The sequence below is a fragment of the Daldinia decipiens genome, assembly GCF_022478715.1.
Source record: "Daldinia decipiens strain CBS 113046 unplaced genomic scaffold F4813scaffold_8, whole genome shotgun sequence".
Lineage (NCBI taxonomy): Eukaryota > Fungi > Ascomycota > Sordariomycetes > Xylariales > Hypoxylaceae > Daldinia > Daldinia decipiens.
In genome coordinates, this window is record NW_026054551.1 from 217678 (window position 1) to 233684 (window position 16007).

General features: G+C 48.0%; 6 protein-coding genes across 6 annotated transcripts; 1 reads left to right on the forward strand and 5 right to left on the reverse strand.

Moving 5' to 3' along the window:
• Positions 1–243: 243 nt before the first annotated feature.
• F4813DRAFT_379562 (DNA-directed RNA polymerase) lies at positions 244–1446 on the reverse strand (the record flags this gene model as incomplete). Its single annotated transcript, XM_049245471.1, has 2 exons — positions 244–1329; positions 1387–1446. The coding sequence occupies 2 exons, from the start codon at positions 1444–1446 to the stop codon at positions 244–246; spliced, it is 1146 nt and encodes a 381-aa protein (XP_049101703.1).
• A 586-nt stretch (positions 1447–2032) lies between these two features.
• Positions 2033–3752, reverse strand: F4813DRAFT_351783 (ubiquinone biosynthesis hydrox). The gene is made up of 2 exons (XM_049242455.1): positions 3515–3752; positions 2033–3450 (listed from the first exon to the last, which is right to left on the reverse strand). The coding sequence occupies exons 1-2, from the start codon at positions 3702–3704 to the stop codon at positions 2159–2161; spliced, it is 1482 nt and encodes a 493-aa protein (XP_049101704.1). The 5' UTR covers positions 3705–3752; the 3' UTR covers positions 2033–2158.
• A 120-nt stretch (positions 3753–3872) lies between these two features.
• Positions 3873–5638, reverse strand: F4813DRAFT_323171 (putative sphingolipid long chain base-responsive protein). The gene is made up of 4 exons (XM_049241032.1): positions 5609–5638; positions 5289–5466; positions 4681–5206; positions 3873–4603 (listed from the first exon to the last, which is right to left on the reverse strand). Exons 2-4 carry the CDS (start codon positions 5393–5395, stop codon positions 4136–4138), a joined length of 1101 nt encoding a protein of 366 aa, XP_049101705.1. The 5' UTR covers positions 5396–5466; positions 5609–5638; the 3' UTR covers positions 3873–4135.
• A 2522-nt stretch (positions 5639–8160) lies between these two features.
• On the reverse strand, positions 8161–10347 carry F4813DRAFT_351788 (Ribophorin I). The gene is made up of 3 exons (XM_049242456.1): positions 9551–10347; positions 8645–9493; positions 8161–8591 (listed from the first exon to the last, which is right to left on the reverse strand). The coding sequence occupies exons 1-3, from the start codon at positions 9898–9900 to the stop codon at positions 8315–8317; spliced, it is 1476 nt and encodes a 491-aa protein (XP_049101706.1). The 5' UTR covers positions 9901–10347; the 3' UTR covers positions 8161–8314.
• Positions 10348–11063: 716 nt separating this feature from the next.
• Positions 11064–14200, forward strand: F4813DRAFT_351789 (hexokinase). The gene is made up of 7 exons (XM_049242457.1): positions 11064–11318; positions 11528–11646; positions 12290–12412; positions 12462–12487; positions 12552–12965; positions 13021–13475; positions 13531–14200. The coding sequence occupies exons 2-7, from the start codon at positions 11607–11609 to the stop codon at positions 13952–13954; spliced, it is 1482 nt and encodes a 493-aa protein (XP_049101707.1). The 5' UTR covers positions 11064–11318; positions 11528–11606; the 3' UTR covers positions 13955–14200.
• F4813DRAFT_323225 (arginine N-methyltransferase 2) lies at positions 13549–15863 on the reverse strand. The gene is made up of 3 exons (XM_049241033.1): positions 14883–15863; positions 14219–14812; positions 13549–14149 (listed from the first exon to the last, which is right to left on the reverse strand). The coding sequence occupies exons 1-3, from the start codon at positions 15580–15582 to the stop codon at positions 14115–14117; spliced, it is 1329 nt and encodes a 442-aa protein (XP_049101708.1). The 5' UTR covers positions 15583–15863; the 3' UTR covers positions 13549–14114.
• Positions 15864–16007: the final 144 nt, after the last annotated feature.

Consider the following 16007-nt stretch of genomic DNA (forward strand, 5'->3'; position numbering starts at 1 on the left):
TATTTTGACCTGGCAAAATCAGTTCCGTTTTCCAATAAACGCCGCCATTGGGTGTCACGAATAGAAATGGAAAAAAGAACTCCGTACATGCATGCACACATCCTCGTCTGCAAGAGTAGGCAAAGCCACATCCCTTACCACTACCACCACCACCACTCTCCCCTCCAACTGTACACTTCATTATGTAGGTACGACCTAACGCGATCTACCCTCGTCTATAGAAAAGAGATCTATTAGAACCATCTAGTACGTGTAAACCATATTCGTGACCTGCGGCCGGAGCACCTGGCACTTCTTCTTAAGGGTCTTGACGGCCTCGAGGAATAGCTCATCGCTGTCCCATTGGCCTGTGCTCTCTATCGAGAAGATAAAGTGGTCCCGTCTCCTACCCAGCTTGACCTTGCCCTCGAACTCGGGATGTCGTAGCGCCTCGCGGCTCACCGTGTCGCGCATCGGGTCCTTCACCACGGCCTTCAGCTCACCCTCGTGGCCCTCGTACCCGCTACCTTTTTTACGGGCTTCCTGCCGCGTCACGGGCTCCAATCCGATCACGCCGTCCATGAAGCACCCCGCGAACTTCTTGGCGTCGTCGCCCAGGATCGGCTGCGTGATCTTGATGGTCGGCATGAGCCGGTAGCTGGCGGTGGCAACGGGGGACCACTTGGCGTGATCCCAGCCGTAGCCCTTGTGCATGTGCATTTCGATGTCGACCTCCTGGCCGGGGCGCATCTTGACGATCAGGATGTCCGGGTTGAAAGGGCGAACAGCGTCTTCGCCCGAGAAGAACTTGGGCTGGGCGCCGAGCATCTCGAACGTGATGTCCTTGGCGTACAGGTGCGCATTGTGGTATAGCTCCTTCGGGTCCTTGGAGTTGGGCGGCGCGTTCTTGTTGTGCGTGCACTGCGCCTTGAGCTTCAGACATACTGTGTTGTTGTCGAAAGTCGTATCGTAGGCGCCCTCGCCCTCGGCGGGCCGTCGCCAGAACCGCATCCACTCCCGGAGACCCTTCTTCCCTCCAGCAAAGGGGATGAGGCCTAGCCGGTGGGCGAGAACTTCGTCCTGGATTACGGAGGTGTTGTTGTGAATGTAGACTACGTCGATTGCGAGGGTAGGAATCTCGGCGATGAGAATTCGGCGGAAGGCGTTTGCTATGGAGGCGTCGACGCCGATGAGCGAGAATTGCGCCTCGAATTGCTCATTTTGGTGCCATTGTATCTTGAAGCTCTTGCGGAAAGCCTCCTTATCCCATGCGTGCTCTTCGTTCGCGTAGTTTTCCGGGTAATCGTTGGAGACGGTGTTGGTGATTGTTTCTTTGTTGATACCTACGATCTAGCTTACAAGTCAGATCGAAACCTATATATAAATTAGAAATGTTTAGAGGCATACATTACGCTTATATAATTCTTCCGCGCTTGGCGGTTGCCGCCGTCCTGACGAAGGTGCCATTGTGTTTGGTTGTGACTTTGAATTCCGGGTGGGGTGAATTCGATGGATGGCGGGAAGCGCATGTCAAGAAAAAAAAATAAATTGCGACCAAAAGAAACAAAGATATTATCTTATCGATTAGTTATCATCTCTTAGTAACGCTTTGCTAGACACACCCTGTTATTTGATCAGCTGACCCCTCTAGCTCCTGTAGTGTCCCACTTTTAAATGAGTATTTAATTCTTCGTCTTGAGCTCTCTCTTCCCTTTTCCTTTCTTTTCTTCTTCATACTTACCTTGTCTGAAGAACCCTCGCTCAAGAATGAGGGTTCTTAAGAGGAGAAGCCTGCATTGCACAGCGCGGAGCTGACCCTCTTCTATTATCCCTCGTGGATCGTAGTGGGCGGAATTTTTGCTTTCCCTATTTTGTTTTCATTGTAGTTGGCGCCTTGACGCGTCGCTATGAAGAAGACGATGTTTCTGAATACACCTATCCAGGTACTTCGCGATCGTGGTATTGACATTAAGACATTGTTATTAATCTAGACTGATTTTGTGGCTAGCATATTTATCTTTACAGAACGATCTCAATAGAGTTCTACTGCTTTGCCTGCTTTTGGCATGATCATATATTTATTGTACACAACATGCAGGATCACCGAGTTGCTCTGCTCTAGCCTATCTGCTTAGTTATTTGCTATTGTACAATGGCTCATAATGGCCAGTTTACGAGTCTAGAACAGCTTGATGCCATTACCCGCAGCTTGCTCCATAAAGAAGCTCTTGACAGGTCCCATAGCATTAATCGCGTTAAGCCCCAGCGACCTTAAAGGTACTAAAGGTCCGCTACCTACCGAATAGATCTTATGCAGTTTATCGCAGACCCCCAGGAGAACGTGGTTAGGCCCGTAACGCTCCGAGTTGTAAGACTCGAGGGACATTCGCGTTCCCAGATCCTGGCCGTGTGACACTGAGAACTCGATTGTTCGTGCTAAGCTTTCTACATCTCCTTGGCCTTGGTTGAGGCCCTGCCCAGCAAGCGGGTGTATCGAGTGGGCTGCGTCTCCTACCAGCGCGACACGCTCCCCGATGTATGTGTCCGCATGTCGCATCTTCAATGGGAACGACGCGATAGTGCCCTCCTGTACACCCACAACTGTCTGTGGTATCGCCCGGCGGTTGAACTGCGTGTGTTGCAGTCTCCAAGATAGCTCTTCCTCTTGGCCGGAGCTTAGCGTGTGCATGTATTCGAGATCCACGGGACGCAGCCGGAAAGCCGCGTTGACCAAAGCAACAAAATCCTTCGGGGACAAGCTCTTTAACAACGCAGCATTCGACGGCGTTGTCGACCACACAAGTGTTGATAGATTTCCGGGTAGCGGTAACATGGCGACGGGGCCTGTAGGTAAGAATCTCTGGTATGCAGTTTTCGTGGCATCTCCACCCCATCCCTCTCCTTCAAGCTCTAACGTCGCCACAACTCCATGCCTCTCATAATCCCACCCTTGACTCTCGATTCCTGCGAATGCGCGCACGGGACTATTCGCTCCATCAGCACCCACCAGCAGCCGCGCAGCCAGCCTCTCTCCGCTCGCTAGATGCACAACAGGCCACTCGCGAAGGTCCAAGTCCTCCGTCTCCTCGCCGAACGCAATACCCGCGACCTTGGCTCCGTTAAACACTGTTACGCCGCCTAGCTCATCTATCCGGCGCAATAGGCCGGATGTCAGGTTCAAGTTCTCGGTCATGTATGCGATAGTCTTGCCGGTAGCGGGCGGTGTCCACTCGAACTCGATGCGCGCGTCCGTCACCCCGTCCCAAACCTGCATCTCATGATACGGCTGGACGCGATCGCGGCGTACGTGTGCCCACGCGCCTGCATTCTCAAGGAACTGCGCGGACGCCGGGGTCAGCGAGCTGCAACGATTCGAGAAACGGTCGGGGGGTAGCTTCCACGAGCGGGTTTTCTCCAGGTCTTGCGCTTCGACGAGGGCTACTCGTAGGCTGGCGGTCGTCGGGTTCGATCCTTTGCGTTAGGCGTTAGCTCGAGCGGTAGCATTGGCCTATACAGACCGGACGGGCGCACTCACTCAGCGCCGTGAGCAGACTTAGACCAGCGGGGCCACCGCCCACGCATACAACATCGTAGATATCTGGTTGTTGCGAACCGGCACTGGCGTACGACCGAGATAATTGGGGGAGAAGTCGGCGACTACAGCTTCTACATAAACTGGAAAGAGGCCTTTGGAGCTGGCGTCCGGACAGGATAATGGAACCCATTTTATTTTATGTAGCAGCCCGAGTAACTTGGTAGGACGACAAATCGTCATTTTTTTAGAGAAGCTTTGATACCTATAATTGAACCCCGGATAAGGGAATAATACCCCGATGTTATATAATACCCCGATATTATACCGTTTTAATGCATTAGCGTTCTTCATATGTGCATCTTGACATGTGAGATTTTCCATTAAGGAAAATTGCAATTTATTAAACCAACAGCTATAACATAACATAACAACTCGAAGCCTCTCATTATCCCAAGTCTTACCATTTCCTAATACCTAAACCTGCTGCACCCGTTAAAGCAGAGACGACGATACACATGGTCATACTAAAACTAAACAGAACTTCCCCCGTTCCAGAAAACCTCCCGTTGTGACAATTTATCGTGTTGGCTCAAGCAAGTAACATACTGGTCTTACCACTACTTAGAGCCTCCTCTCAATATTCTCATCATCCGTTGAAGTCGGTGTTGGGCTCACATACGGCGCCTCGCCTGCCTCTCTCGTTAGTTGGAGATGTTCACCATCAACGGACGTGCGGCTGGCATCAGTCATGATAGGCGCCTGACTCTCTTCCCTCCCGCCAATACTAGTAGCAGTACTACCATCGTCAACAGTAAGGCCGGCGTTCGTCATGTCGTAGCCTCCCGCAACCGTGTCATAGCTGTCGGTGTTCCTCTCCCAGCTCTTGAGGTCGTCTTCGGCATCGTTTAGAACCTGTCGGGCAGCGCCGCCATTCTGGTAGGCATGTCTCGCGTCGCCAGGCGTGACGGGCGAATCATCTAGCAGATCGAGCAGGCGTCGGCCGTGTTTTGCAAGGATGATTTGTTTCTCTGCGCGCTCGATCACGGCGGCGAATTCGGCGTCATAGGCTTCCTTCAGCTTGCTACGAGTCTACTCCCGAGAAGCGCATAAGATATTAGCGTATGTCCGAAAAGCGAGTATAATTGAAATCATGCGATGAAACGTACGATATTCGTCAGTTGGGCCTCTGCGACCAGATTCTCAGCCTCGGCTCTAACCAGCTCTTGTTCGAGGATTACGAGGCGGGAGCTTTGGGGCTCTTTAAGTTTGAGTCTCTGGATCTCGTCGGCGATCTTGGCCTTAGAATCGCGGCTGGGTTGGACACTCTTCTCCGTGTTACGGATGTATTTGAGGATACCACGGGCCTCGTCGAGGCCGTGAGCATATGTCTCCTCCTGAGCGCCAAGTTCGGATAGCACGACACCAACTTTGTCGCTGATATCTGACACGGCGTCGTCTCCCGTCTGCTCGCCCCACTCAGATAACTGCTTTGCGATCGTCTCGCGCTCCCGGCCCGCGGTTTCATGCGCCGACACCAGGTTGTTGGTCGACTTGATCAGCTGGTACAAGCGCCGCGACAGCTCTGGCTGGATCGACCCGCGCAACGATGCGAAGGAGAATCCCTTGCGGCGAGCTGGCGTTGGCGAGCCTACCGGGCCTCCCTTATTAGAACGGATAGAGAGAGAGCGATTCCTAGAAATGAGAGGGCCAAGTATTAGCAAATACTAGGGTTTACTAGCTACCTAGGGAGTGGACAGGGTCGTAGATGTTTTACAGATTTGTCGAACCCAGAGAGCGGCTACTGCCTTTGCGACTGAGCTGAGACATCCGCTCGAGCTCGGAGACGCCCTTCGAGTTGCTGCTAAAGAATTGGAAATCCATCGTGACCTACATGATGTGTTGAGGATGGAACTAAACGTATTGATCGCGTTCCTCTTAATGAATTACCACAGCTATGGACATATTAGTCGCTGCTTCCAATTCGTGAATGTGTTTGTTCTTCATGTTTCCCAAGTAGGTAATTTCCTATTTAGATCCCCGTAGGTTCGCGATGCAATGGTAGAAGGCGGGAGCCACATAAACCAGTAGACTTACAAGAATAGCTCGTGGTCTTCGCTAGAGATCTCAGACCTAATATTCACATGTACCTCCGAGTACCTGGAATATCTCCAGTGGGGCGCGATATATATTTCGTAGATCAGATATACTCGAGCAGGGGTTTATTATTTAGTATAGTGGGCGAAACAAGGGGCTGGATGCTGGATGACAAGTTATATATATATATTTGGTTGAACTATCGCATCTAATTCGTAGGCATGAAGATATTAAACAAATTCGTAACGTTTGTTGAAAGCAGCAAGATTTATGTCTCACATCGACCCCCTCTTCAACTCTACCTAAGCAACACATCACATTTGCACAAACAAGCATGGATGCGCCGATAGAGAATAGTAAGTATAAGTACCTAACCTAGGTTAAAGTATTGAGCTTCAATACATACATCAGGTGTATATCAGGTGTATTGTAGTAGATGATGACGAAAGGGAGCTAAAGGACCATCATGATGTCATTTCTTTGACTCCAAACCCGGTTTGGCCCAAGCTCCAAAGCTCAAAGTTGGAGTGCTTTCTCTCTTTCCCCGTCTATGTACCTCCAATCTTCGTCCCGATTCATAGGTACTTTGTGAAAACCCCATTATGTCTGAAAAGATATGTCTGAAAAGATGTATAAGATAACTATATTATAGGTAAACCAAGTATTAAATAGGTAAACCAAGTATTAAAAAAACATATACAAAACATTTATCCCCAACCAGCCCAATCCTCCTATCGGTATAGGCGTTCGTATTAAACATGCGGCGGCGTTTATCATGTCGGCCACATTCAAAGACATCGCAGATATTATGATTTATCAAACATATATGGATAAATCCTTGTCCATCAGCGGTATCTCGTCTGGCTAGTCCTCTCGTAGAGTACGGGAGTGCTGTGCCGGTAGCTGACTGTGCTCACGCGGGGGCTGTGGTGTGTGTGATGCGAATGGTAGCTAGCTCGTGGCGTAGAGGAGTGGTGATGATGGTGGTATGCCTTTCTCGTGGGAATAGACTCCTCGTGATAGTAGTACTTGCGCGAGGGTTCGCCGCTGCCGAAACACATCGTGATTCTGGTTGTTGAAGAGCTCATAGGAAATGCAGGTTTGAAAAGGGTGTTATGTGGCGGGGTCAACCGAATCTCTGGGATCTTTGACTTATACCCAAGTATTGTACTTGGTAACTAGAAGGTTCGAGATAACAAGTTCTCTTCGGTTCGATAAGATTTGAGAGTTGAATGAAAAGAGTAGGTAGTCTTTCTTTTCTTTTAGTGTGTAATTTGCCCAGGTTTTTTTTTCTAACCACAGATGGATGTTGATGAGACAGATGAATGGATGAATAGATGGATGAGAACTGACGCTCGAAATTAAAAGAGAGGGAATGGGATAGTTCAAGTATTTATCTACCTGTCGCATACGACTAAAGCTCAGCCTTGCTGACCCGAAAAGGTCACGAGGAGGGAAACTTCAGTGCAACCCTTCTTTTACCTATAACACACCGAAGAATACGGACCTAGGTCATTGGCGTTGTCATTGGTGCTAGGATGTTCTCAAGATCCTCAGAGATCGTCGGTATGCATCTCAGTTTTTCCATATCGTAATCCCTGCAGCTATCTACAATGTAATACATATCGACGATACCTATACATAATGCACAATATAGGCAAAGCAAAGATTTATGGTACGAGAACCGCCCAAACCTCGATTTTTCACGCCACATACGCAGCTCATCAAAGATCTCGCTTAGACAACTGGCCTTGCTAGGCCCTTGGCGACCAAGGAACTGCCAAGGACTCCGTCTCTCTGGTTCTATGTATAACTCAGACCACCTGCAACTTTTACCCGCATAAGCAAGATAAGTTCAACTATGGCAACCTATAACACGAGGATAAACCACTGCATTCCTTGCAGATGGGGACATTGTATTTCATACAGAACCCTTCATTTCAAGGAACGGATTACTCGCTTTTAGATAGGTATTCCCCGGTACTGATCTCGTCTTCTTTGGAAATATCCAATATCCACAATAATATTTATCCACTTGTAACAACAACTCATCTTCACATCCATCCTTATACATGAATGCTTAGTCAACCTTTGCCTCTTTAGTAGTAATGCTTTTTTCCCCCTTGAAATTGGGTATATAGACATGAATATAACATGATGTTGTATAACGCTATGCATCGGGTCTGCATTCTCGCATTCCGTTCCGAAGTCGACTTATAGAGGTATGACCTATGATGCTGCGCCGACGTCAGCTTGCAGGTCTAATTGCAGGTCTAATTGCAGCTAAGTGCCGTGCCGGCGGACTAGTTTAGCTTCGTCGTATTGGCACCCTGACGCAGGACCCTTGGACAACGAAGAAATCCAGTTGACGACATAATAATACCAACTTGTTATAGTTGCTGCAGCATGCCATGCTTTAGTGTTATTCGGAAGAGAGAAAAAACCAGGTATTAGATATCTATCGACGTCAGGGAAGCGGCTAGATATCTTGAACTCTACATATTTACTAAGTTATTCTCGCTATGAGGAATGACGGTCATAATATCATAATATGAAGAATTTAATTCACTTTCTGTATTCGTTCACGCTAGATCTAAGCCGCGAGCCACTCTAGAGTTTTTCCAGGCCTCCATTAACCCTTGAAAAACTTGTAATGTACATGCGCATATGTACCGAATTCGTTTTGAAAAGAACCGAACGCCCTCATTATTTCGTAGAAAACCTCACATCCACTTTTGAGACTGCCCACATTCCTACAAATACCGTTAACATGCTAGCAAACACGACAAGCGGCTTGCGAAGGCTAGCCACCAGCGAATAATCGTATGAGACGATAAGATCGCGGTCTCGCAAGTCGTCCACCAAGTTTCTCGCTTTAATTGTTAGCACCGTACGACCAACAGTATCTAGGTATGTCTTTTGCAGATCGACCGAATAATCTGTGATAGAGGATTCGGGAATTGTTGTGTAGAATCGAACGTTCCTACGAGACTGTTAGTATACATTCAAAATCAGTAACTCTGCAGAAGTACTCACTCGGCACCCTCTGGTAAGAGCACGCGAACCTGTATCTGCTCGAATGCGGCGCCCTCAGACTGCTTAGGTCCCTCAATAAAAGGTACGTTCAGCAAATAGCTATCGCCTGACTTCCTCAGGAACTGTTTAGCGTCGGAGTTCCAGCCGATTGTGAATGGATACTTCCAGCCGCCAAAGACAGGGTATCGAGGCTTGAGCTCGAGCACAGCCTCGCGCCTGTTGGAACGGAAACGCGACGTTGACACGTTGCCGATAGCATCCGTGAAGTAAGCATCCTTGCTTCCAGCTCGAAGAGGGAATTTCAACTCCTTCAAGGCGTAGCTTTGTGGATTGAAGTATTGAGCCTGCGCCCATTTCACCCTATTGAACTGAGCCGAAAGGTTTGCGCCATGGTTGTAGAGTGTGTATCGCTCTTCAAACGCGATGTTTCCACCCCAGTGACTAACTTCGACGTCCCGCTCCAAATGAGAGACATGCGTAACGGGTTTGGTGAATTCATACCGCACCTTGACCGGTGACACGGCGCCGGCCGGGACTTCGGGGAAGGGGCCGTAGGTAAGCTTCGAACCCTGCTTCTGCGGGAATTCCTTGGTCTCGCCGCTGCCGGCAATCTTGGTATAGTCAGGAACATCGGAAGATGGGAGCTTGACTTCCGTCTTCTGCTTCAATGTTGGGTAGACCGATGGGCAATACGCCGAGAACTTGTAGACGAGGTATTGCTTTTCCGATTGCTCAATCGAAGCTGGCAACGGCGCATACGCACTGAGGTAGTAGAAAGAGATACCCAAGGTCTGTTGACCCTTGGCCGGCAAGGGTGCAGGTAAACGAATGCGATAGTATTGGGTATCGCTAGTGTTATATTAGTAACGATGGTATCGAAATGTAAGATAAGAGAGCTTCCTTTACCTTAACGGATCGAATTCAACGGCTTCCACGGCAAAGCCTGTTATGCTTGTATCCTTTCGATCCTTCACCTCGATACCTCCAATCCTCTTCATCTGGTCACTAGTGAACGGTAGGAAGTATTCATCTTGAGATTCCGGTGACGAGTTCTCGATTAAGACATTTATAGACTCCTTTGCATAGTTCTTTTCCAGGGAGATGACATGTACCAAATTGGCATTCTTGAACACCTGTGGCGGCTTGAAGGTAGCTGGGAGGGTGACCTTGGACGATGAGGGCCCAGCAATGTTGGATTCGCCTAAGACCTGCGAAAGGAAGGAGAAGCAGGTAACTGCAACTGCAGTGAACTTCATGGCGAAGAAAGACCGGATGGGCTACTCATGAAAAATGAGCAGCGCCAGTGTAGATGATCAACGGCGGTTGTAGATGTTGACTTGGGATAGCTACATGTGGCTTCTCCAGAGCAGCCAAGAGGTAGAGGTACACCTTTCAAAAAAGTTCCCAGTTACAGCTTACGTTGCCAATCTGCCAATGCATGTCCGACCCGGGATTGAGGAAGCATGTTATTCCGTATGTGACAATGCCCGGCACCTACCGTTGCACCGTACATTTGATACAAGTACCTTAGTACTGATAAACTGATAAAGCAGCATTAAGTCATCTTTAGTTAGACCTGCACGGCAGGGTACGGTTAACCCCATATTTTTGATGGGACCGGCTGTTTCAATACCTCGATTTGGTAAACTCGAAAATTAAAGCATAGAAGTTCCTGGATGGGCTAGATCTTTGAAATGTCAAACATTTAAGCTTGCAAAGCTTGCAAAGTATCAGAACTTTGCGATGAACTGTACAAAAAAAAATGGCTTAAAAAGCATCATCTTACGATTCTATATCACATGTGATTATCACAGATTTTGTCCTATGTACATATCTCGTGCTCAACAAATCGCTCAAATCCCTCTACCAGCCCTATGTAGTGTACCTAAAGTACCGTATCCCTGGCAGATAGGTAAATCACCCCACGATAGAATAACGCATAACCCCAGCATGACAAAACTTAGATGTTGAATGCGGGGTGACGGTGACGGACATGCAGGTCTTAACATTTGCACCTCAGCTCACCAAGAGACTTACGGAACTCCATACTGGCAAGTCCGCAAACTCGCAAGTACTATCTCAGCCAAGATGCCAATGTTCTTGTTATTGTTGTACAGACAATAAAATATTTGAGCACGTTAGAAGCCAAGCACACCGCTGATCTGACATAGTACGAAACAATCTCAGATATATTAGTATTAAATAGATTAGATATATACCTACCTAGGATAGATACATGTAGTGTATGGAAACAAAGTGACGGGGTACCTGTTTAATGGGCAAATACCACGGGGTTTCCGGTGATAACGAACTATGACCTTATTGATGTAAATCTGTTGGAACTTGGCTTCAACTACATCACAGTACTTATAGCAATGTAGTACCTAAAGGTACCTACCTATGCCCGACTTTTTCAAGTGCGACCTAAATCCACCCAACTAGATCAGCTTAGAAGCCAATGAGAATTACTAGAATTGTCGTAGAACTAATCGACCCAATCGAACATGATATTATGGGTCGAGGATGGAGGGGCACTTTCGCCAACTTTAATTCCCCTCATCATTGAAAAGACCTTAAGCTCCAATACCACCTACTACGTTATCTCTTCCTCTTCGCTACTTCGCCCTACCCGCATACTCTATATTATTATTATGTTAAAATCTGGTTGAGCTGAGTAAGTTTAACTGCTACCTCGAATCTTTTTTCAGCCCTCCTATTTGTCCAGCTCCGAAATACCTAGCCTTCTCTATTTAGGTATTAATATATGGAGCTGCTAGGGCTGTTTGTCTGATATTCACCCCTCTATGTTTCTTTCTCTGATATAATTTTTTTGGGTCGTTTCATTTCCTTGCTTATTGCTTACACTAACATATAAGACTTCAGAAATTTAGGATCCATCTCCCATATACTTCCTTAATACAGAGTAACGTCTCTTGGATATTAACATAAATATACTATCAAGATGGTCGGTCTCGGTCCTCGCAAGCCACCATCCCGAAAGGGTACGTACAAATTTCTCTATGTGAGGTTTGATATAAGTCTCTTTTTATTTATGTTCGGGACGATATGCTAGAGCTAGAACTATCATTCCATCCCTTATAAGCTCAGTTCTAGTCTTCGTCTAAACCTCCTTTTTAACTACCCACTCTTTACACTCTTTGGACCTTCCTCCTTTAAGAATCGGTCGTTCAATTGCAGTGTACATGTAGTTACTACGCATGATGGCAGACCTTAGCACTTTTGCTCCTTCTGTAGGAGAATCACTAGGAGCGATTCAATGCTATGAAATCTGCTCAAGGGTTCACCAACCGAATATGAGCCTGCTTGGAACTCGAGTCTGGGTCATTCTTGCACTGGTTTTTGCCCACTACCCAACCTTGCAAAATATTCACATATTCACATATTCACATATTCACATATTCGCCTCCCTCGTACATCAGTGAAGCTATCTTCACATCATCCCTCTTTTCATATCATAACTATTACCTAAACATTACCAATGGAGTCTGGGCACGCTCTTGGTCGTGTGACACGCCTTCATACATATCACCACCACCAACACCATGTCAACTCGAATGATGACATTGATGGTTTTTTCCACCTCCAAGTCAATATCTACATATTTACTGACATGAAACATTATAGGGTCTATGGCCGATGTACCCAAAGATCTTCTTTCCGAAATCAAGAAACTAGAAGAACAATTCACTGTTGGAACACCTAAACTCAAGGAAATCACGAAGCACTTCGTATCCGAGCTTGCAAAGGGTAAGCATGCCCATTTTAAGTATATTGAAAAATACTAACAGCACGATAGGCTTGAGTGTAGAGGGTGGTAGTATTGTAAGCTCTACATACTGAAACAATGTCCCTTAAAAACGAGTAAACTAACCTAAGGGCGACGTAGCCAATGAACCCAACTTGGGTTATGGATTTCCCAGATGGATCTGAGACAGGCACTTACTTGGCTCTAGACATGGGTGGTACCAACCTCCGTGTCTGTGAGATTACCTTAACGGATAACAAGTCGGAGTTTGATATCATTCAGTCCAAATACCGTATGCCCGAAGAGCTAAAGACTGGTGACTCTGAGGAGCTATGGGAGTATATTGCCGACTGTTTGAAGCAGTTCATCGAAACTCACCACGGTGAGGTTCCAGAGTCACAGGGGAAGATCCCGCTTGGTTTTACCTTCTCATACCCCGCCACTCAGAACTACATCGATGAGGGTATCTTACAGCGATGGACCAAGGGCTTTGATATTGATGGCGTCGAGGGCCAGAATGTTGTACCGATGTTAGAAGCTGCACTGGACCAACAGGTAAGTCGGATTGAATAACGACAATATCTGAAGGGAGGTATTAACGAAATCCCAGGGCGTCCCTATCAAAGTCTCGGCTTTGATTAATGACACAACAGGAACTCTTATTGCTTCCGCCTACACCGATCCGAAGATGGCTATCGGATGCATTTTCGGAACCGGCTGCAATGCGGCATATATGGAGAACTGCGGCTCCATTCCAAAGTTGGCCCACATGAACTTGGACCCGAACTTGCCGATGGCTATCAATTGCGAATGGGGCGCCTTTGATAACGAACACAAGGTCCTCCCTCGTACTCCTTATGATATCATCGTCGACAAGGAATCCCCTCGACCAGGCCAACAGGCCTTCGAAAAGTGCATCGCCGGTCTTTATCTTGGCGAAATCTTCCGCTTAGTCTTAGTTGACTTGCATGATAACAAGGATGTTCATATTTTTGAGGCACAGGATATCAAATACCTCCGAAAACCCTATACCCTTGATTCATCCTTCCTCTCGGCTATTGAAGAGTAAGTTATAGACCGGCTATTAACACTCTAATTCTATCGTGCTGACCCTACGTAGTGATCCTTTCGAGAACTTGCAAGAGACTGCAGACTTGTTCCATGAGAAGCTCCACTTAACCTGCACTCGTCCTGAACTTGAGCTAATCCGTCGAACTGCTGAACTCATCGGCACCCGTGCGGCTCGCCTGTCGGCTTGTGGTGTTGCTGCTATCTGCACCAAGAAGAACCTTCAACCTTGCCACGTGGGCGCTGACGGCTCTGTATTCAACAAATACCCGCATTTCAAGGCACGAGGCGCACAAGCTCTCCGAGAGATTCTCGACTGGCCGGCTAAGAAAAACTCTAAAGAGGAAGACCCGGTTGAGATCCTCGCCGCCGAAGATGGAAGTGGTGTTGGCGCTGCTGTTATTGCCGCTCTTACGCTGAAGAGAGTGCAGAAGGGTAACCTTGCTGGTATTCTGCACCCCGAAAATTTTAAATGAGCGACGAGATGGTGCGAGGAGGTAGCGTAGTAAAACTGCAAAGAAGCAAAAGATGAGGGCATGTCCCTTATAATGATAGACATAGAGAATGTGGTCCAAACAACGCAAAAAAAAAGATAATAGGTGTCTGGCTACGGGACTAGAAAATGTGGCACGGAGTTCAGCCCATTAGGGTGCAGGTCGGTAGTCGATACTCTATCACACAGGTTAGCATGCTTTCAAAAAAAAAAAAACGTTGCAAGACCAGGTCGCGGATTGACTTACTGTCTAAAGTCCAATAACGTCTTTTGACGCCTTGCCATTCCCCTTCTCCTTCCTTACCCAAATCTTTCATGTCCACATCTAATTCCTGCCACTCTACATCCATGCCCGCGTCGCTGAGATGCATTTCGACTACTTGCGTGTATACGTCATAGCATATCTTTCGATCGGCGCCTAGGCCGTTGAAGAATCCAAACCTGCCTTGCTCTTCTAATAACCCGGGCACGTACTCGGTGAAAAACATGCGTAGCTGGCCGTAGTCCTCGCCAAACGTGTCGAAATAGATGGCGTCGTACGTTTCGCCTTGTTCTAGTAGCTTGGGAACTACTTCTTGCCATTTACCTCCGTGGACTTTGAATGCGCCTTCGGCCGGACCGCTTGTTTCCCATTCCTTGCCAAATTTAGATTCCGAACTGCTGATGTGTCCGAGGACGGCTGGGTGTGCCTCGACGATGTGGTGCTTTGCCGGGCGCGTCTCAGCGAACATGCCGTCGACGATGCCCATGCCGAACCCGATGTTGAGGATCTTCCGGCCGGCAGGGAGGTCGGGTAGGAGTGCGTCGACGGAGGCTCGCATGATGGATGTTTCCCAGGCCACTGTTTGAGAATAGGGGTTAGCTTATTTTAGAAGAAAAGCTGAACTGTTAGAGGCAGCCAAGATACATACTCATCACGCCGTTTTGGGCCGAGTCGACTAGCTTTCCGTCGCTATACGTCAGGTTGGAGCGTAGGTAGTCTGCGCTGTTGACATTAGGTCCAACGGTACCTTTTGGTGGGACGAAGGCACGATCCGAGTCTACTATAACTTCTATATCTTCTTCCACACCGTCGCCGTTTATATTTTCTACGTCTTTCTTTCCTTCCTCTTGGGCATCATCTTCTACCTTTTCTTCTTCTTCTTCCTCCTCCTCCTCCTCCTCATCTCCATCGTCAGACTCAAGCTCTTCATAGCCATCAAGCAAACCGAACAGCAGCTCCGCTCGCACACCGGCCTCGACGCATAGGGTATACAAGTCCTTGAGTCCGAGGCGCGCGGCCACGCACCCCGGCGTCTCGCCGTTGTTGTCCACGTCATTCCAGATGGCACCGCTCATGAACAGCTCGTGCACGACAGTCTTAGCATGCTCCTCGACGTTGTCTGCGTCGTCGCTAAGTGCGCCCTGGTTCGCAGGCGCACAGGCACGGATCGCAGCATGTAGAGGAGTTTCGCCTGTCTTGGGTTCCTGGACGCTCGCGCGACCTGGCACGTTTAACAGGGGCTTGATCCCCGCGATATCGTGGTGCCAGGCGTGGTATAGGATCTGAGAAACAGGCGCCGGGCACGAGGCTGGGATGCGCGCGTCGATGCTGTCGTTGTTTTCTGACATGGCCCTTATTGGATCCTAGTTACCTTATATTTATAATAAATAATAAAAGGGAGGTACCTAAGGAAAGGACAGGCTCTTGCCGTGTAGCTGTGCCCTCGTGTAGCTCGTCGAGATAGGGGGGTAGGTATGGTGGGGTAACGAAGAAAAATCAGGGATCCGGAAGCTACCTAGGTAGGTAGACATAAAGTGACCTCCCTAGCCTAAGACCTTTAGGTTAAGGTGTAGGTACAATACCTTTTGGCAGGTGGGGTAACAGAATCGATTCTACGCATACGCATACGGTGTGAGGGAATAAAATATGGACTGTATTTCCTCTGTCTTTTTAGTTAAGCTAGCTTCCTCTAGCGATTATATACGCTAGAGCACACCGTTGGAACCGCTAAAATTCAGGCCAGGAGTCTGGACATTCAGAGGGCTGACACGTG